Genomic DNA, 22,772 nt, shown 5'->3' with positions numbered 1-22,772 from the left:
TTTGTTTTACAAAGTTCATTTCTTCTTTTGAGTTTGTCTAAGTGTTGTGTTGTAGCTTTTGGCTCTTTAAATGAACTAGAAGAACTACCTCATCTTCTAGTTGGAGGTTGCTTTATCTTGGAGGTGGTGGTGCGAAGAATCCATGGTAGCAAGGTGCATCAATTACTTTAAACACAACATTAAAGGTGTGACTCAACCTCGTTTGTCAGTGGTTCGTTCGATTGCAACATCAAGCTCTCCGAATTGACTAAGGATCTTCATCTTTCAATTGTATTGCAATTTCATTATTGTGTTTTTTAGAATTTGTAATACAATTACCCAACAATTAATATTGTTGGAATTAGAAATCAGAGTTCAAATTAAAGGTTTCTCCCCATTTATTGGTTTCAGCATCGAAGGAGTAGGTCACATGGAACCACTTCTCCAACAGGTAGAGTTTGCGATTGTTGGAGACACCAGTGGAGATCCAAGTGTTGGTGCATAATTCATGTGGTGTTTGGTCCTTTTGTCCCATAGACCCATTTGCACGATGAGAAAGAGAGGAAAGATGAAAGACCATAACGGATCCGTTAGTCTTTGAATTCAATTGAATTCAAGTTTTTAAATTAGTTTTTGAATTCAAGTTTTTAAATTTGAATTATTCTCTCAACTAAATTCTATTGTAAACAATTCTTGTATAACAACCATATTTTTTCATGTTTATTTATAAAGATATACACAAGACTTACCTATTAAGTAAACAACGTACTTATCAAAATTAGAGTTTTTCTCTCCATTGTTTCATGGTATTAGAGCCAAGGGTTTTTTTTTTTTTTTTTTAAAAAATAATACATCTTCAATGGTCACTACTAACACTCTATTCTCCATTACCAATCTCTCCAACCTTGTTTCTGTCAAGCTTGATGAAGCAAATTATCTCATGTGGAAAGAACAATTAAAATATATTTTTATTATTTGTGATCTTATGCATCATCTTGATGGTACTGGATTAATGTCAAATCAAACTATTACTACTGGAGGAACTCAAACACCGAATCCAACATTTCAAATCTGGAAACGAATGACCATTTTGTTTGAGTATATGCATCAATGCCACCTTCACATCGTCTCTTTTTTTCTCATATTCTTGGCCTTCAAACAGCAAAGGATGTATGTGATGCTCTAGCACAACTTTTTCAACAACAATCCACTGCTCGAAAGACTTATCTTCGCAGTGAATTGTAGATGATCAATAAAGGAATGAGCACAATTACGGACTATCTTCACAAAATTAAGTCCATCATTGATTCCTTAGCGTCAATTAATGATGAGGTAAATGACTCTGACTTTGTAGCATATACATTAAATTATCCTGGTCCGGATTATCTCACTTTCATTATCATTGTGGAAAATACTATCACACACATTACCTTTACCGACATAAGGGCCAAACTACTTACTCTTAAGCAACAGTTACGCCGCAACTATGGGAACACCCAATCAATCTTAACTAATCCCCATTCCCTTACTGTATTACTTGTTACAAATCAGCATAAATTTAATCAACCTAATAACAATATTAATTCCTATCCACCCAACAACCGAAACTCACCTAGATTTAACTTCCAAAATTCATCAAATGGCCCTCCAAGATCTCAAAATTCTTATAACCGATCAGATCAAAACACGTTCAATACCAATTTCTTCAAATATCAAATATGTGCTAAGCAAGGCCATTTAGCCAATTGGTGCTATTTTCGTTATGCCCAGAGCTAAGATAATCCTAATCCACCACCTCACATTCCTTATGCTGGCTTACATGGTACCCAAAATACCCAACACACTACATCACAGAATGATGCACAGTGGATCAGATTTAGGTGCTACCAACCATATGTCATTTGATCTAGCCATGCTACAACGATATGCCACTTACAAAGGAGAAGACCAAGTTTAAGTAGGTGATGGTAAGAAATTCCTAATAACTCATAGAGGCTCATCAACTTAAAAAACAAATTCAAATATTTTCTCCTAATGATATACTAATAGTTCTCCAATTGTCAAAGAATTTAATTTAAATTTCTCAACTTACATTTGACAATAATTATTCTGTTGAATTTTTTCCATGGGGTTTCTGTGTTAAGGATTTAGAGTTAGGCATCACTTTACTAAAGGGTCCAGGCAAAGATATATTGTATTCTTTCTTAACCAATGTTGTGCCTCTTTTGGCTCTATATGGAAATAAAGCTTCTTCTGATATTTAGCATCGTTGACTTGGTTATCCTTCTTTTGCAGTACGTAATCATTTGAGAAATAATGTCTCATTTAATTCCTTTGAAACAATTAGATCCAATAAAATTTGTGACACTTGCCAACTTGGCAAACATCACAAATTACCCTTTTTTATTTCAGTTAGTAGAACTACTCAACTATTACAGCTTATTCATTGTGATTTGTGGGGTCCCACTAAAACTTTGTCAATTAGTGGATTCAATTCGTATATTATTTTTGTTAATGATTTCAGTTGATTTATTTGGTTTTATCCTTTGCGATTTAAATTTGATACAATTCATTGCTTCAAGCATTTAAAAAATATGACTAAAAATTTACTTTCTATTAATGTTAATTTTTTTTCAAACTGATAGAGCCTTAGAGTCAACAAGTGGAGCTTTAAAAAATCTATGATGATGAATGTGACATTGTATCTAAAATTTCATGTCCTCACACTCCAAAACAAAATGGAGTTTTAGAAATAAAACACAAGCATATTACGAAGATGGGGTTTATCCCTTCTATTTCAAGCTAACATGCCTAAAGAATATTGGTTAGAAGTCTTTACTGCTACTGTTTATTTAATAAACCGGTTACCTACACTTGTGTTGTAAGGAAAATCTCATCATGAAGCACTGTTTGGCTTAAGACTAGATTATTGTTTATTGAGAGTTTTTGGCTACCTATATACCCCAACTTGACACCCTACAAAGAAAAAACAAATTATTGCCAAAGTCCAAGGCTTGTGTATTTCTTAGTTACAGTTTCTATCACAAGGATTATAGATGCTTAGATAAGAACATTATAAATTTATATTTATCTATACATGTTATTTTTAAATAAATGACTTTTCTATAACAACCATATTTTTTAAAGTTTATTTATAAATATATACATAAAATTTTCCCATTAAAGTAAGCAACATACTTGACAACATTAGAGGTCTTTCTTTCCATTGTTTCATAAGAAAATCATATGATTTATCAAAAAAAAGAAAAAAAAAAGAAAAGAAAATCATATATATATTCTTTACCAAGGTATCGAATCCTTGTGGATGCAAAAAATCCCCGCTAGGAGACTCACTCACCACAGCCAGGTGTGCGACGTGGGTCGAACCACCGGTTTATAAAACCGGGGTAGGAAAAAAATATATATAGAAAGAAAAAGAAAAGAAAAGTAAAAACACAAAATGAGAAAAGTGAAAATAAATGGGTAAAGAGTCTAAAGACTTAACTCCAAGTCTCTTCTCGGTCTTTCCTTCCTAACAATGATGTCGTCGTCAGGTCTTCTTTTTCAGCCTTTTCAAGTTCTTCATTTCCTTGTTATTTCCTATTATTCCTTCCATCATGTTCTCGAATATGATATTGCTTTGATTCTTTGGCTACACCATTGGAGATTTTCTGTGCGATGCCGATGGGATGATGTGAGGAAGTCAAAAGGAAGTCAAAAGTGGCTGTCTGGAAATTTCGTGTGATGTGTGCTCAATAAAGCGGTAGGAACTTTCAAGAAAAAGAAAACAAAAAGCATCTTCGCATCGTTTTTGTTTCCTTTTTATGTTCATATGCTCTAAATGCTGCAGCTGCTCTACAAATACATCCATATTCAGATACTTCTGAAAAAATAGAACGTGCCCGGAGCAACAATACTTCGAAAACCTTGAGGGGCGGAATGGTGATGTATAAAACCTCAACTAGGGTTTTGAACAGAGCTTTCTGAAGCGGGTGACGGACGCGGCAGGAAGGCTTCCCCATTCTCGTAAGTCGCTGAGTTCTCTCTCTCTATCGTTCTCAGTATTCTCAATTCTTTTTTATTTGTATTCTCAATTCTTTTTGTTGAAACTTCAAATCACATCTCTTGTTAACAATTTCTGGTGTTACCATTTTCTGGCTCCACTCTTATTCAGATTCGAAGGAAAGCATTCTCCAAGTAATTTGATAGAAAGAACGGCAGCAATTCAGATCTCTTCTTCATCATCAACTACTTCTTGTGGTTCTAAGATCAATTATGAAGTGTTTTTGAGCTCTGGCTTTGGTGGCATTGGAAAGACAACTTGACATTGATAATATAAAAAATTCTTGTAAGTCGGATAGTTCCCTTTTTACTTGAGTGTAGGTGATGTTCTACAAAACCATGCTTAGTCACCAATTAAAGGAACCTAGACAATATGATTTCCATTCATGTGACCAATTTGCATTAGCTGTATCGTATATAAAAAATATTTTAATGGAATATAGATAAAATAATACAAAATGATTTTTTTGATAACTTTTGAAATTTCTGATACAAGCTCTCAAAGTTATCAGAATTAATTAGCATGAACCATGCTCGATCCGGGATCTTGATTTGGACATGGTTTGTGAAAATAATTTTTTGACCTAGTCTTTGGTTCTGGTTTCTTCCATTGTTAGGAAGCAAGTAATTAGTCCATATGGTAACATTATGTTTTCAAAATTCTGGAATGATAAGTAATGTACAATAATTGGTACAAATCATGCAATTAAGCCATATTGGTTCTAAGTGACCGAAGGCACAAAGTATTAGAAATTTATTGCAAAAAGGTTAGTTTCCTGACTGATTCTAACTAGGATAAATGCAGAAACTTAAACAATGAAATAGCATACAAATGCATAGGAAGAGTTCCATAATATAAATATCATATATTCTTCAATTTGTTTTTTTGCATATAGTGCTGATATATATTTTCTTTTCTTACTTATTTATTTATTTATTTACTTGTTTTTAAATATTTGAGTTATGCAGATATGAAGGACAGGTAATTAAAGAAGTTGTTAATGCAGTTCATGACAACTTGAAAAAGAGACCCTTAAGTGAAAATAACAATTTAGTTGGAGTCAGATCTCGCTTAAGAGAAATGTTGATGTGTTTAGACATTGAATCTGACGACAGAAAAATTATCGGAATCCAAGGCCTTGGAGGCATTGGAAAAACAACGATTACTAAAGTTGTCTATGGTGAAGTCTTTAATCACTTTGAAGGGTATAGTTTTATTGGAATGTTCGAGAAGCTGCTCAACGACTTAATGGACTTGTTGATTTGCAAAAACAACTTTTATGGGATACCTTGAAGTATGAAGGTCGAGATATTACTATTACTATTGTGGATGTTGGTACCAAAGTGATCCAACAAAGGTTATGTTCCAAAAAGGTCCTTCTTGTCCTAGACGATGTGGATCATGAAGATCAAGTAGAATGTTTTGTTGGGAATCGCTAATGGTTTGGTGTGGGAAGCAAAATCATTATCACAACCAGAGACAATTGTATTTTAGACTTTTTGGAATCATATAAAATTTATGAGCCATCACCAATGGATTCAAACGAATATCTTCAACTTTTTAGCCGTCATGCATTCAAAAGCCACCAACTTCCAAATGATTATTTGGATCTGCAAAAGCTATGATAAAAATTACTGGAGGACTTCCCTTAGCACTAAAAGTTACCAAGTTTGAGGGCCTCGAAATATCTGAGGACTGCAAGGGTTGTTTGCAACAATTGCATTTCCGACTTTGAAGGCGACAGAATGGACTCTCTTGAGGGTTTGGAATTACAGAAGTGCTACTCATTAAGGAAAATACAGAAGTGCTACTCTATCAAAATGGTAATGTCTTTTAGACAGTTGGCGTAATCTCATTATCACTATGTTCAAATTCAACAAAAAGGCCTGTTAAAATGATAATGCCGACCATATTGCAAATCTAGTAACTTTTTCAGTGAACTAGCTGCTTTAATTAAACCACCCCAACAAAACAGAGAAATATCTGATTCTATGATTTTATGGACCACATGTTTGATAATCTTGTCTATGAAACAGTCTCTTCTTTTGTCCAAGCGCCTATTGTTGATGGTTTTTATAGAGAAATGATTTATTCCATCCATGATCAATCCATATAGGCCCTTGGTGTCTTCTTGTTTGAATTTTGAGTATGTCTACCTATATGCCATCATTGTCATTTGTGGAGGCCAATGTCTCTGCCCATTCATGCTAAATTTCTACAATCCGTTCAATTACTAGTTCTATGATCTAATACAATGACACTCTTTCTGCAGGATAAAGGTTTTGAGGATGTCAAACCAGTTATAGCTGCTTTGAAAAGTAAAGGGATATATGTACAGTAACAGTAGGGGCTGCGGGCTTTTGCTGGGGTGGTGAGGTTTATTTTCACTCCATAGCATTTGGAACCATTCAATGCTCTAGAACACTTGTGTAATATACATTTGGCATTGCAGAAATAGAGGTCTAATATTAGTATAAACATCAATCTATTGCTCTACGGAATTGTGATTTAACGTGTCGATTTCTTCCAGCCAAAGTGGTTGTGGAACTAGCCAAATTTGATTACATCCAAGCTGCAGTGCTCTTTCATCCTGCACGTGTGACTGTAGATGATATAATGGGTATGAATCTTTTCAGTTGAAGTTTCTGCTTGATGTTCAATTATCCATTGATGCCTCTGGTGTCGTTCAATGCTTTTAGGGAAATATATTATACTTCTTAGCTTTTATAACTGGTACTAAATCATCTGCTGGTAGAGATCTAATGAGTGATGGTTGGATGTTTTTAGAGGTTAAGGTTCCAATTGCTGTTCTTGGAGTTGAGATTGATAGGGTATCTCCACCAAAACTTTTGAGACAGTTTGAACAAATTTTGTCCTCTAAACCTGAGGTGAGGATCATGATTATTTTTTTTGGGATGAATAGGATCATGATTTTGATTTGAAGAGTCTTTCTCCCCAAAAGTTCTTGTTGCTCCTCAAACTTGGAAATGTGAATCCTTTTATGAAATTTAACTGGGGAACCCACAATGGTCCTATTTTGAGGTACAAGTTCACTTGCCCTCCTAGCCATACACCTAGGGGTTTTGAAATTTCCTGGGTGAAGTCATGGGATTGGAAGTCCATTACATCGGCAATCTGGACTCACCCAACTTGCTTCCATACATGCACAAAATTAGTTCTTAGTAACCTGACTTCTCATTTACATGTTTTTTTGGGATGAATAAATAAATATATTAAACAACAGGAAACAAGAGAACAAGGTCTCTAATTAGAAGATCAAAAAGAAGAGCTAAGACCCCAAGAGACAACAATAAGCCTGTTCCTTGGGGTATCATCAATAGGGGGGTGGGGCATAGCTAACAGTTTAAAAAACATATCAAAATAGATGGCATTCCAAATCCTGTCTATAGAGCGGGATTTGGAGGTCCATCTCCGAAGATTGCGCTCCCACCAAAGGTGATGGATCAAGGCACAATACACTAACTTACCAATCCGATCGCAGATGGAAGAACCTGAAAAGTTTCTCAAAATCCAAGACCAATCTCAGAAGAACCCATAGGATCACCTCGAACGGGGCAAAATGGAGGCTAGGGATTTTCCACAGATAGATCTAGAGAAGGGGCTAGAAAAGAAAAGGTGTTTAAGGTTCTCCAAACCGTTCCAGCAGATGATGCAATTGGGGTTAGCAGGGATGTGGTGGTCAATAAGGAAGGATTGGGTGGGAAGGGCTTGGTTGAGGGCTCCCCAAAGGGTAAGGGAGGGACGGGGAATATAACCTTTGAACCAAACCAATGGGGCTTGGGTTATTGGATTTGAGAAGGTTCCTGGCTAATGAAGTGGAAAAGGTTTTGGAAGGGGAAGGGAGCCAAATGAAGAGGTCTCTAGTGGAGCTAGGGGGGGGGGGGGGAAAATCCCAAACTTGTGTGAGAATGGGGAGGGGAGAAGGAATGCAGGATCCATTTGAGATGAAGTTTGACAAGGGGGTTGTTTTGGGGATACGGATGTCATAGACAGTGCGGGGACCTAAGTGGTTATAGAGAATACCCATCGGATGCCACGGATCAAGCTAGAAGGAGGTGGAGGAACCAGAGGAGATGGAGATAGAAAACATGAGATCGAACATTGATGCTAGAATATGAAAGGATAATATTTGAGACCCTTTGCTACATAAGGAATAGTATATGTAACTAAGGAGAAACCAGTCCCATTTGAAAAAGAAAAATACAAAGTGATGTGCACAAAAATTCTGACTTTAGCTTTTTCACTGGCCATTTATCTGTTTTAGTGGAAACAAACTTACGTAAACTATCTTGCAGTACTGTAGACAGTAACATATTTCATGCTTACTAGCTCTAGATATTTTATGAAGTATCGGGGCAGTATGCTCTTGGGCAGTGTATGAAATAGAACAATTAATGGATTCATTTCCTTATTTAGTCATATTAACCAATATGTGCACTATTACCTAGAAAAATATTGGAATGCCATCTATTTTGATGTCATTTTTGGACTAGTAGCTATTCCCCATCCCCCTTTTGATGATAACCCAAGGAACATGCTCATTGTTGTCTCTTGGGATCTTAGTTCTTCTCTTTGGGCTTCTGCTTAAAGACCTTATTCTCTTTTTCCTTTTCCTTTGATATATTTATTATTAGCTCCAATGTGTTAACAAATGAATTATTTGATTCACTTCCTTATGCATTCTAATTAAATGTTAATGTTTCATATCCTCATCCAGTCATTATTTTTTCTCTACAGCTAATGTAGGGACTATTACATTAATGATGTTGGGGTCTATTTGGCTTTTGAGTACCATATAAGCATTGGCAAGGAATTGTCTCATGGGAACATAAACTTGTTAGGGTGCAGCCGGGCTAGGGGAGGGCTAGTTTTTTTGAGAGTTTGGATGCTGGCCATGCAGCAGGGGCGGTGGGACCTGGGGGTGGTGTGTGCATGCAGGCGAATGCAACAGGGTATGTGTGCAGCAGGTAAGAGCAGTATGTGTATGCACTGAAAAACCATGGAAGTCATCCAAAAATAAGGTTGTTTCACATGAAAACATGGAGATTATCATGTTAGATTTGATTTTGCCCCTTTAGAAATTATGAGAATCCTTGGCTGTGGAAGGAGGAAGGGGAGTGGTAGCAGTGGAAGGGTTTACATACAAAGGGAAAAAAATGGAAGAGGGATGAAGCTTGCAGGTTCATTTTCTAAATAGCATACAGATTGCAGCCTCTCCATTTTTCCAAAATGGAGAAACTTGCAGGTTCATTTATCTTAGGTACAGTAAGGAAGGAGGAGGGAGAGTGGTAGAACTTACCTGGATAAAACTTGCAGCTTCTCCCAGATCGCAGCCCAACCCAAATTGTCACTTCTCCAAGGTTGTAGAAAGAACTGGTTCAACAATAAACCCTCTAAATTTTCACTGAGGGGCAATGAAGGGGTATTATGGTAAAATGGACTTGCAAGACTAACAATTTCAGGAACTGGAGTTTGATTTGCTTTGCGGTGCCATTTCTCTAAGGGGGTAACTCAAGGGATGGTGCTGAAAATTTTCCATAAAATTATATGGCTGAAATAAAAGAAAAAGATGAATAAAGTAAAGTAGTAAGCAACAATAAGAAACAGTCAAAAGCTGAAACCATGAAGGATCATAACTAGGAAAGGCTGAAAGCCCCGAATACAAAGATTTTCTGTCATCTTCATTTTTCTTTGTGCCGCTGTTGAAATGCTTTTATTTTTATCTTTTATTTTGGCTATTTCCCCAGTTACATTTCTTTTTGAGAGTTATATAAACAGCATGCAGTTTGAGTCCTTGGGTCATGCATTAGTTTTATGACCAAGTAGGGAAACTAATACATGCTGAGTTGATTGTGTTCATTATTCATTTACCTGTAGCATTTTTTGTGATGAATTTTCATTCCTAATACAATTTTACTTGTCTCAGAAGAGGGAGGGGGAAAAATCTTCTGTATCTACCTTGAGTGGGTTTTCCATATATGAATGATCCACTACTGTGAGTATTTCATTAGAGAATTAATAGATTTTGGCTTTGCCCAGCTTTATGCATACATGAAAATATTTCCCAGGGTTGTACATGGATGGGCTGTAAGATACAATATTGAACAAGAAGAAGTGAAGAAATCTGCTGAGGAAGCTCATCAGAACATGTTAGATTGGTTTGCCAAGTGTGTTGAATAAAGGAAAGATGCACAACAGTGGGAACTAGTTGTTTTCTGGTATATTACATAATCTTCTTTGGAAGCTAACCTTTCCTTCACACATTGGGAGTACTGGGACATTTGAATCGAACACTGGCCATTGGTGCATTTTTTTGCATCTTCCCACTTAAGAGTCTAGCAATAAGCAGCCAACCATTGTACCTCGTGAACTCTTTTGTATCATCATTAGGAAAACAGATACTTGTTTCAGGTCATCGTGTTCATGACTCAATAAATTTCTACTTTACTAAAATTTTTCAGTAGCTGCATTTAGTCATCAATTGTTAGATTTTTCCATTTATGGCTGATCCACTATATGGTTTTTATTTGAGTTCTCAATTAAATTATGTTTGTTTTCGACAGGTTGATGTGCATTTGAAGATATTTCTAGAGATGGACTACTTGATATGATTTATAAGGAATCTCATCTGAAAATGTAGTTTGTCAAGCAAAGTAGGAAAAGATATACAGCAGTGGAAAACTGGTTTGTGTATGTTATGCCACCTCTGTTTCGCACATTAAAGTGGAACAAGCTGGAACCTTGTTGTGAATATGATGTATTGCTTAATGGATTTTCGTCCTTTGTAATTCTCGTCCATAAATTCTTCTCAATTCCTCCTAAAAACGTGATGATTGTTGCTGTATTTATGGAAAAGAACTTGACTAATGAGAAATTATGAAGACATTGTGTGGTACTCTGCAATTTTTGGTTCTTTTCTTTTTTTAGTCTTGGAAAAGAAGTTAGATTGCTATGGAAATATGAGAAGTAAACACAATCCCTATTATCAGACACTTCTGGAAAGGAAAATCATCAGATCCAATGTGCGGATATAGCTAGAACAGCCCATTGAATCAACAAATGTTTATCCATGTAAGATGGCAAATTCGCTCTCTATGTTAAATAGCTGTCTATTCTATCAATTACATGTTTCTAACGCTCTTAAAAATCTAGGGTTTAGGGTTTAGGGTTTAGGATTTAGGATTTGGCTTTTAACTTGAGGAGTTTCCAAGTACTCAGCATACTGAATTTAATACTCTGAAGGTCTAAAAATGTAGAGCTTTTGGTTGAAATTGATTTGTTGCCTTGACAAGTCAGAATATAATTATATCCGTAGAAAAGCATATACCAGAATTTAATTTACCATCCCCCACCCACCCCAACCAAAATAATGACAAATCATTATATGAGTTTAAATGGATTCAAAAGTTAGGTTATCCTTATTTTTTTTTCATCTTTCGGTAAACAATCAAATCAGAACTGTTTTTGTTAAAAGAGGTTTACTGGATAAGAAAACCAGTTAAAGGGGGCAGCTTATGATCCTTAAATGGTTATGAATGGCACGTGTAATTCCGAACTTTCACGAATCTAAGGTCATCCAATGGTCCAGGATCCAGATCTCATTTATGACGCAACCGAATAAATCAAAATGGTTTCGCTTATTAGTGGAGTTGTGTGAATTTCGTGAATTTGGCGAGAGGAAGAGGAGATGTCAGGCCAGCAGTGCTGTGAGAACCCACCAGACCTCAGCTCAAGCTCTGGCCATGGGTGCGTAGAAGAAGTTGGGGGACTTAAGACCTATGTTTCCGGCTCAACAAATTCTAACTGTGCCATTCTTCTCATTTCTGACGTTTTTGGTAAACCTAATTACTTTTAACTTGTTTTTTCTTTATGGGTTCTTTTGAAGAAGTTATGGGTATCACTCATCACTTGGTGTTTGCAAAGTAGAGTTCTAATGGTTCCCTTACCAACACATTTCTCCTACTTCAATTGGAAATCCATCAGAGGTTCGAAACAATGAATTGGGAGTATTCTGATTGATAAGGTTCTGTGACCTCTCCGGTTTGCCCCCAATTTTTTCACCATTTAAGCAGGTGTTCTGGGGCAGGACAGATGTGATTGATGAACTCTTCCTTGGGTTGTTAATTTCAAATTGCTGCTTCCTTTTAAAGTAGTATGATTTGAACTTAACTAGGAGATTCACAAGTAAAGGATGCTTGAAGTTGCATACAGAAATAAATATAGATTATGTAAACTTATACCAAATTTTACATTTCCCTGTGTCATCATCTGAACTGTACATTCTTGGTCTTCTGCAGGGTATGAGGCACCAAACTTGAGGTATGACGAATCCTTGATTGGCTTCTAGAATGTATTGGTTGATCATTTCTTGTTAATCCTGATTGTTTCTCTCTAAATCAGGAAGAGAGAACTTTTCAGGTGTTGTCAGTATTAAAGAAAAAGGATTGTCTGTTCTAAATTCTCTCTTCTTGTGCTTAAGCCACTGCTAGACATCCCAAGGAACAGACTCGTTGTTGTTATCTGGGGCCTAAATTTTTCTTTGTTGACTCCTAGGCATCACTACCCTTGGTGGCCTCCCCCCTTCTTTCCCACTTGTTTTCCTCCTTTTTGGGCTGTTTATTATTTGAAAGTTTTTTTTGGCATCATTTTTGGATGGGAAAAAACAGGGTCATAGTAAATCTTCTTCATTACAAGCTTAGTCGATTTTTCTTCTGATATGGCTTCGGCTGTGTCCTCCCTCCCCTCAGCCAAAAAGAAAAAAAAAAAAAAAACTTTGGAACTGATCTTCATGGTATTGTTTCATAAAGGAACCTTGCAGACAAAGTTGCAGCTGCAGGATTCTATGTGGTGGTTCCTGACTTCTTTGGTGGAGATCCTTATGATCCTGATAATGCAGAGAGGCCAATTAAAGAATGGATAAAGGGACATGGAACGGTTGGTTTCTTCATTTTGTTGATATATGCATGTTATTTGTGTTTGAGCAAATTGCACTAGCACCCCAAAATGAAAGACTTAAAGCACTAACACCCCACTTTTTATTTAAAAAGCATAGAGACCCCAAAATTGAATTTTCATTTGATATATTTGTCTAATTTGTCATTAAAAACCTTTCAGACACTGTTTATTATAGCGATATTTTGAAAAATAAGCAGTGATTTAACTGTTTTCAGTGATAACTTTGACAAATATTTCCAACGAAAATCCAATTTTGAGGTCTCTGTGCTTTTTAAACATAAAGTGGGGGTGTCCGTGCTTTAAGGCCTCTATTTTGGGGTGCCAGTGCAATTTGCTCTTTATGTTTTGATAGCGATTCTGCCACAAATGCCCATTTATGTCACCTGAGTTGTGGGAGAATATGTGGTGTAGTATATCTGGATCGATTGTCATATAATGTAACTCATTGCCTATCAACTCATCTATCGAGATTATGGATTCAGTGGCACTCTTTTCATCTTGACCACCTTATCTATGCTCTTATGACTGTCAGACTTTTTTTTTTTTTTCCTTCTTTCTCATGGTACTAACTTCTGGTCGAGATTGCTGCCATTGCCAAAAGTTTAAAATTCTTTGGACAGTTACCATCTGTGATCAATGCATATAGGGCTCTACTCTCTGCTGATTTAGATGTTAAGTATGGTTACCATTACACCATCCTGGATCATCTATTGAGATCAGTATCTGCCTGTTCAGTCTAATTTTCTAGAATTCATTCAAATACTAGTTCTAGGATATAACACCATGATAATGTTCTCTGCAGGATAAAGGATTTGAGGATGCTAAACCAGTTATAGCAGCTTTAAAAAGTAAAGGCATTCGTTCAATAGGGGCTGCAGGCTTTTGCTGGGGCGGTGAGATTTATTTTCACTCAAATAGCATTCGGAATCATTTGTATCCTGGAGCACCTTTCTTGTAGATTTTTTAAATTGTTTGTATAGAGGATCTAATGTTGTTTAGCCATATATCTATTACCACTGCAGTTGTTATTTAATTTATTGATTTCTTTTCAGCCAAAGTGGTTGTGGAACTAGGAAAGTCAGATTACATCCAAGCTGCAGTGCTCTTGCATCCTTCACTTGTCACTGTAGAGGATATAAAGGGTATGAATCTTTTAAGTTGAAGCTTCTGCATGACACTCATTTATCAGTTGATGCCATTGGTGTAGACCAACACATTTTGGAAATATACTATGCTTTTTGGCTTTTATAGCTGCTATTGGATCATCTTCTAGTAGAGACCTAATGAATAATTTTTGAGTATTTTCAGAGGTTAAGGTCCCAATTGCAGTTCTTGGAGCTGAGACTGACAGGATATCTCCACCAGAACTTTTGAAGCAGTTCGAAGAAATTTTATCTTCTAAACCAGAGGTAAGGATCACGATTTTGATGTGAAGAGTCTTTCTTCCCAAAATTTCCTATTTTTCATTACAAGTCTGCAAATGTGGCTAAGATCCTATTGTCCATTTGAGTTGGAGAATCCACAATGATCCTATTCGCATGCTCATGTGTGATTTACATTCATGACCTGAGTATTTCATTTGGTGAATTTTTTTTTTATATTTAATTTTTATAAAGTCGTTTAAGTTATCTACTTTCTTCCCTATTTTCCCAGGGTTAGATTTTCCATAAGTGGCTGATCCACTGCCATGAGTAATTCAATCAAGAATTAAAGAATGTTGGTTTTACACAGGTTGATGCATATGTGAAGATATTTCCTGGGGTTGCACATGGATGGACTGTTAGGTACGATACTGGACATGAAGAAGCTGTGAAATCTGCCAATGAAGCCCATCAGAACATGTTAGACTGGTTTGCTAAGTTTGTCAAATAAAGAAGAGAGCACACATATCTTCTTTCTAAGCTACCCTTTCCTTCATATGTTAACATGTAGGAGTAACAAGGCATTAAAATTAAAAAAAGGCTTTCGACAATTCCTTCTTTTTTTCTTTTGGGTTGGTTTATCCATGACTTAGTAATTTTACTTTTGTTTAAAATTTGTGTTAACCAAACTAGTGCTACATTTATGTAGTCAACTTAATTTTCTCTGTGATTTCTTCAGTTGGATTCTTCACATATGGTTGATTCACTTGTAAGATTTTTGTTTCAATTTTCAATTAAAATATATTGAGTTTTCACAGGTTGGATGCATGTCTGAAGATATTACCAAGGGTGGTACATGGAAAGACTACTAGATATGATTTTCAACATGAAGAAGCTGTGAAATTTGTTGAGGAAGCCCATCAGAACATAGTATGTTAAAAAGATAAGCTGCACAGCAGTGGAAAATTAGTTGTTTGTATCTGTAATCTATGTTTCTTGCATAAAATTAATCAGGCATGAAGTTGTACTCAAGATATTAGCTATGTTGCTCTCTCTCAGTGGGTTATTATGTGTGTAGTTTGATCATTAAATCCCTTGAAATTGTGGATGTTGACAATTTAAATAGCTGTCTTCAGATCTAAATTAAGCCACCACAATTGCACCTACTCTGCTTTGATGTTAAATTTTCATGTCAGGGTACTCCAGATGCCAACCCCAGCTTGGAGGTGATTCTGGTCCAAATTAAACTTAAGTTCACCATTAACCAATTCCATTCTTGATTCTGAGTTTTAGAACCCTGAATTATATATACATAGTGAGGAGCTGGTTCTGCTGGAGCTGAAGAGGGATAAAAGAAGTCTGGCTAAGCTAAAGGATGCTAGAATTTCTGATTACTTCTACTTGATAAAGTGAATAATAATAATAATAATACGGCTCGAACTATGGTCAATTCGATCATCCCGGTCTGGACAAGTTTTAGAAGATAACCAATTGGTGCATTAAGCACGAAGGAGCTTGGCGGTTAAGGAAAGAAACATGGTCCCGCCAATCTCGGGATTGCCAATTGTCCCCTATATGGAAACCTTAACTAACCCAAATTGAGGGAGAAAAAACTATACGATCGGATGGCTACCAGAAAAACTAATGAGCTGATCTAACAGTTGGAAATAAGAGGTAAATCCTACATAAACCTAAGCACAATGTGAGGAGAAAGTAATTGAATCGTTTCTCTCCTTTCTCATCTTTCAATTAAGCTCTGCAACTTGCTGAAGCATGGTGGTAGTTCACTTAATGATTCAACCTTCGGAGGTGGGTTCTGGACCGCTGAGTTGGCCGACATCTGATGTTATTTTGTAAGAACCTAACGGTGGATCAATTTTTGGACATATCACTACTTTAGTGTCTTCCACTGCAGAAGGAGAGGGGATTCGAAATCAAAATCGTTGGGCTTCAAGTGAATTCTAATCTATAAATAATTGAAAATATGATAACTACCTTTCCAAGTTCCAAATGAGCTCTCTCTCCTTTATCAAAAAAAAAAAAAAAAAGTGAGCTCTCTCTCATATTGGTTTTATTGATGGATCATTGTACTCAGTATTTTATTTATTAGAATATCATTATTCTATTTCAGAATTTCTTGTAGGGATTTCTAGGTATTAAATCTCATTCTAGAGCCATAAAATCTGCTCATTATGGGTGACCGTACATTTAATATCTAAATCCTATTTTTTGTTCTATATTTTCCAGTTGTCCAATTACCCTTGGGCCTTCCTAGCGCCCTCACTTAGTACATTAAAAATAGAAAATAGTTTGATAACTCAGTCCAAAATAAATTATAGAATAAAAAATAAATTTGGTATGTTCAAAATGCGGAAGAAAAATGGTAATGAAAATTGAGAATGAAAGAATTGTTATAAATAATATTTATTATGGATGTCCATTACCCCAAAGAGATTGTACTTCCAATTGAAGATCTCAATTACCTCAGGATGCAATATTGGTGAAGATCACAACCATCTCATTACACAATATTCAGTCAATATTTCCATTCTATGCACCTTCTATCTTGGGCAATCTATGTTTCCATATCAGATATCTTATTGTGTCAGATCATATTTGTATTTCCATATCGGTGTGCTCCTTCTACTATAAATATGTATGCACTCAACTGAATAATTGTTCGTTGAACTCATCTTGTCTTTCTTCTTTGTATCTAATATATTTTCTCTTTATTTTATACGTTATCGCGATTCCGTCAGCGTCCGTCGTATTCGTTTGAGAGGGACTATGTATCATTATGTTTTCTATTCCAAAGTAAGTATCGACCTCCTCGTCGTTTTGTAACATGGGTTTACCTTGTCCATCTTGAATGTGTGCATCTGATAGGTATGTGTTTTATTGAATATAAGAATCAATCAAATATGATATTATGTTGCTTTACGTTGTGTTTTATTTATTGTATATATGGTTGCTAGTTTTGCCCTATTGTTAATCACTTTGCAGATTTGAAATTGTAATGAATCGTTTCGTGCACTGGTTGAGATTTGACGTATGATCTTTGGATGAATGGTTGCAGTTGAACTGATATCGTTCGATGCACTGGTTGCAAGATTTGCGTATAAATACGTTCTTGGATACATGGTGCAGATTTGACTAAATAAATACTCTGTAGTATTTGAATTAATTCTCTTTTGAAATTATAAGGAGAAATATTATTCATGAAAATATCCCAGCTTTTCAAGTTTCGATTTGTTGTTACATAGTAATATTGTAAAAGGAGTTTTAAGTACTCTAATGATATCATGCCTATTTGTGGTGAGTAAATAATGGACTATTAATGAAAAGTCATGAGCTCATCTTATTAGTTTTACTCCATTCCCTGTGATCCATTCATATATGCCGAAGAGGCAATTAAAATTATGATCATGCTGTGAGAGGATGAGGCAAGCGGAATAATTACCGTCATTATTATGGAGTTAAGAGAATATAAGGATTCTCAATATAACAATTCAAGAGTGAAGATAATATTTTTTACGATGTGGTTGAAGCTATTAGACCGTATCTATCATACTCCACAATATTTAATTAGCTTTGTCGGCCTTAATTAAAGTAATAATGTAGATAAATTAGATTTTCCAAAATCATGATACTTGAGCAATTTTTGCTATAAGGAATGATTTTGATGGCCTCACATGTACTACATTCTAGATGCTGCAAACTTCTTTGAAGATAATAGTTGAAGATTTGATTATGTAATTCTTTTCTCTTCAAATCTCATCTCATATGTTAGTTTATCTTAAATTTAATCTTTTTCTTCTATAAATTTTTTTTATTGACTTTCTATATATCTTTTAATATATTTTGTTTCATTTTGATGAAGAATGTGAATATTCTCTTATATCTTTGGATATTATCTTGAGAATATACATATTTCTCTTATTTGATGATCTGGGCCAATGTTCATATAAATCGGTAGTACAACATTGATTGGAAGCTCCGGAAGAGCTAATCTATTATTATCTGGAGATAAATTGGTTATAATAATTCATTATTTTGTAGTAAAGAAACTTATTAAGTTTCAAAGCTATTTGCCAAAATTATTATCGATTGAGACTACAAATAATGGTATAAGTAAATATCTATACAAAGTTATTAGATATTTCTCCCAATTTGTACTACCGAATATCGCATGGTCAAACACATGCTTGGGTAAATCAAATGAACATTGATTCCAATAATTTTATTATTTGGTATGACCGGTTGACCATCTGGATCAAGTATGATGCAAAATTCTTGTTCAATTGTCATCCATTGAAGAACCGAGATTCTTCAATTAAGTGAATTTTCTTGTATTGTTTGTTCTCAAGAAATATTTATTATTAAATATTCACCAGCTAAAGTTGAGATTGAACATTCTACGTTTTTTAAGCGTTAGAGGGTGAAATGTATGGCCCATTCACCCATCATGTGGATCATTCAAATAATATATGATTTTAATAGATGCATCTATAAAGTGGTCACATGTATGTTCATTATGAACTCGCAATTTGATGTTTGCGAGATTGTTTGCTCAAATAATGAGATTAAGAGCATAATTTATGAATTATAAGATAAAGCGTTTATCTTGATAATGCTGGTGAATTTACATCTCGGGCTTTATGATTATTGTATAACAACTAAATCACAGTTGAATAGCTTGTTACTCATGTTTATATCCAAAATGGTTTGGTAAAATTATTTATTAATTGTCTCCAATTAATTGCTAAACCATTGTTTATGAGAACAAAGCATCATTTGTACTGTCGGCCAAAATGTTGTCATAAATTCTCCCTATTACAATTGGCTTATGGTCGGCCTTATTTCTCATCTTAAAATTTTTGGATGTCGGCTTCGTTCCAATTGCTCCACCACCAAAGATGAGTCCCAAAATAAAGTTGGGAATATTTTGGATATAAATCTCCTTATATAATTCAATATATTGCTAAGAATAGGAGATTTATTTAATGTAATACTTCTGAGTATTATTTTGATGAATTAGTTTTTCCAACATGAGGGGGAGAGAATAAACGGTTGGAAAAGAGATTGATTGTATGCATTATCATTATCTCATTAGATCCTCGCGACCTGTGACTTGAAGTTCAAGGATAATGCAATAAATATTATAAATCAACTGCCGTTTGCTTTACCTGCTAAGAGTTACTAAATCTCATATTCCAGTTGTAAATGCTCCAATTAAAATTGATGTCCCGGGACAATCTATCGTGCAAATGAAATTAAACCACGTTTAAACGTGGAAGATCAATCGGTTCAAGGATAAAATCCTAGAGGAAAGAGCAAATGATCAAGATGGTCATAATATGGAGACAATTGATTATGAAGATCCTGAAACATAACTTTCTATAAAACCCCGAGAGGTTCGTGTACCTAAAATAATGAAGAGATCTCGATTAGTTATGTCATTGCGGAAAAAGATGGAACCGAAAGATAAAGTTGTCGACAACATTTTTGCATATTATGTTATTGTTGAAATAATACATCAAGCGAGGATCTTGAATATAAATTTGTTGATGAATATAAATCAAGAAATGATTGGCCAAAATGTAGAGCGCAATTCGCTTGAATTCTTGAAAATTAAAGTTTTTGGACCCGTAGTCCAACATCTGAAGGTATAAAGCTTGGGATCATTGAGTTTTCTGAAAATGAAATGAGAAAAATAATGAAATCGTGATATATAAAGTATGAATTATGGCACAAGAATTTTCGGATGCGGCATTGATTACATGGAAACATGTTCTCTTGTGGTGGATGCAATCACCTTCGATATCTTATTAATCTGGCGGATATGAAAATTTTGACATGCGTCTAATGGATATTATTACGCCTATTTATATGGCTCACTCGAGTGTGAAATATATATGAAAATCCTGAAGGATTCAAAATGTGCATATAAAAATTCCTAGGAAGTTTGTTCAATAAGGCTTCAAAGATTATCAAGGCATATATGGTAATCTCCTTAGTGGATATTTACTAAATGAAGCATAAAATGATCCAATTTATTACTGTGCCTTTATTAAAGGATATGGATCTAATTTTAGTAAGTATATATGATGATGATTTAAATATCACGAAACTCCTAAGAGTTTTCAAAATCGTGATTATTTTAAGAAAGTTGAAATGAAATCTTGAAAAGACAATGTTTTGTCTTGATTTGTAAATTGAGCATTTGACGAATGAAATATTCGTTCATCAATCAACTTATATAGAGAATATTTTGAAGAGATTTTATCTAGATAAAATACATCCATTGAGTACCCCAATGGTTGTGAGATCACTCAATATAAAGAAATATTCATTTCAACATCAAGAAACCAGTGGAGAATTTCTTGGTCCTGAAGTACCATATCTTAGTGCAATTGGGGCATTAATGTATCTTGTGATAATACACAATCGGATGTAGCATTTTCTATAAGTGTATTAACAAGATTTATTTATTTTCCAATACGAAGACACTGAAATGTTATTAAACATATATTTCAGTATATTTGAGAAATTATTGACATGATATTATTTTATGAATGTGGATATCAACTTACTAGTTTTGCGGATGCGGGATATTTATCTGATCTACATAAAACTAGATCTCAAACATGCTATTTATTTTCAAGTGAATGTTAACTATTTTATATTTGGTTAAGATCAATGATACAACACAGTCATGAAGCATGCAGTCTTCTACTAGAAGAAGGAATTTCAACAATATTATATGAAGATTATGCTGCATGCAAAGCTCAATTGAAGGGATGATACATCAAAGAAGATAGAACGAAGCATATTTTACCGAAATTCTTCTTCACTCTTGATCTTCAATGAAATGGTGAAATATATGTTCATTGAATTCGTTCAAGTGATAACTTGACAGGTTTATTTATTGAGGCGTTGCCTACTTCAAATGTTGAGAAGTTGGTATATGATAATGGAATGTACGTATTCAAAGATACTCAATGATGTTATCATCAGGGGGAGTAAAATACGTGCTGCACTCTTTTTCCCTTAACCAAGGTTTTGTCCCACTGGGTTTTCCTGGTAAGGTTTTTAATGAGGCAGCTACCAATACGTATTATTTAGATATGTATACTCTTTTTCCTTCACTAAGATTTTTTTCCCATAGGGTTTTTCTTAGTAAGGTTTTAACGAGGTACATTATCTATTGATGGACATCCAAGGGGGAGTGTTATAAATAATATTTATTATGGATGTCCATTACCCCAAAGAGATTGTACTTCCAATTGAAGATCTCAATTACCTCAGGATGCAATATTGGTGAAGATCACAACCATCTCATTACACAATATTGGCAGTCAATATTTCCATTCTATGCACCTTCTATCTTGGGCGACAATCTATGTTTCCATATCAAGAATATCTTATTGTGTGCAAGAATCATATATTGTATTTCCATATCAGAGTAGATGCTCCTTCTACTATAAATATGTAATGCACTCAACTGAATGAATTAGTTCTGATTGAACTCATCTTGTCTTTCTTCTTTGTATCTAATATATTTTCTCTTTATTTTATAACAAGAATATATATTTACTATTACACCCTCAATTTGTATTTGAATTTTTAAGTCATTTATGTAAATATGAATAAAATATTAAAATGACCTTCAAATTATGGATTTTGGGAGCTTTTTTATTTTTTAAAAATAAAAATAAATGTCAAACACATTAAAAAGATGAAAAATGCAAGAAATTGAGAACGAAATTTAACACAAAAAAGGCCCTCATTAGTGTCAGTTTATCCATTTTCATTTCAGAACATAAAGACTTACTTTTCGAGTTCCAATTTTGAGAAGGCACACGGAGAGGATGGATGTAAGATTATTTATTATTATTATTTTTTTTAACAGGAGAGTTTTATATATAGAGGATGTGGGTATTACGTATGCCATCTAAAATGGTCAAATCATAACTTCTTTACTAAGAAATATGAGTTTTTACCACTTGACAACCCTGCATTGACATCATTGTAATTTATTAGTAACAATAAAATGATTCACTTCATAATAATCTTAATGCGTCTATTCTACAAGACCTAAATGTAAACGATCATTTTCTTAAGGGGCTGGTTTTTTAATAGGTGCATGTAAATTTCTCTCAAAACAACCCCAAGAGATGGTTTAGTAACTTTAGTTGGTAAAAAACCAATTTCTCTAAGTAGGAGATTAGAGTTTGATTCTTCTCGAGGCCAAGGACATAGCCCCTATTATGTAATATCCCATCCAAATTTATAAAATAACACTCGTTACAAAAGAAAAAAAAAAATAATAAATAAAGTTATTTAAAATGATGCGAAAGAAAGATAAGGAGAACTCCTTATATACAGAGACA

General features: G+C 34.6%; 1 protein-coding gene and 1 long non-coding RNA gene across 3 annotated transcripts; both read left to right on the top strand.

Moving 5' to 3' along the window:
* Positions 1 to 3,513: 3,513 nt before the first annotated feature.
* Positions 3,514 to 6,823, top strand: LOC149019050 (uncharacterized). The gene is made up of 4 exons (XR_016173026.1): positions 3,514 to 4,005; positions 4,154 to 4,327; positions 5,011 to 5,865; positions 6,315 to 6,823. It is a non-coding gene; the product is annotated as an uncharacterized LOC149019050 (long non-coding RNA).
* Positions 6,824 to 11,732: 4,909 nt separating this feature from the next.
* On the top strand, positions 11,733 to 15,564 carry LOC149019049 (endo-1,3;1,4-beta-D-glucanase-like). 2 transcript variants are annotated; one of them, XM_089153141.1, is made up of 8 exons: positions 11,810 to 11,898; positions 11,990 to 12,048; positions 12,361 to 12,382; positions 12,871 to 12,997; positions 13,821 to 13,911; positions 14,071 to 14,160; positions 14,327 to 14,427; positions 14,750 to 15,564. In XM_089153141.1, exons 2-8 carry the CDS (start codon positions 11,997 to 11,999, stop codon positions 14,888 to 14,890), a joined length of 624 nt encoding a protein of 207 aa, XP_089009267.1. In that variant the 5' UTR covers positions 11,810 to 11,898; positions 11,990 to 11,996; the 3' UTR covers positions 14,891 to 15,564. The 2 variants fall into 2 exon arrangements, with proteins under 2 accessions (XP_089009268.1, XP_089009267.1); XM_089153142.1 differs by lacking the exon at positions 11,990 to 12,048 and having other exon boundaries at positions 11,733 to 11,898; positions 14,750 to 15,082.
* The last annotated feature ends 7,208 nt before the right edge of the window (positions 15,565 to 22,772 follow it).

This window comes from Hakea prostrata, chromosome 4 (genome assembly GCF_041222555.1).
Source record: "Hakea prostrata isolate BN-2017 chromosome 4, UWA_Hpros_2, whole genome shotgun sequence".
In the NCBI taxonomy this organism is placed as follows: domain Eukaryota; kingdom Viridiplantae; phylum Streptophyta; class Magnoliopsida; order Proteales; family Proteaceae; genus Hakea; species Hakea prostrata.
Note: the sequence above shows the minus strand (reverse complement) of the source record. Positions and strands in the feature narration are given on the sequence as shown.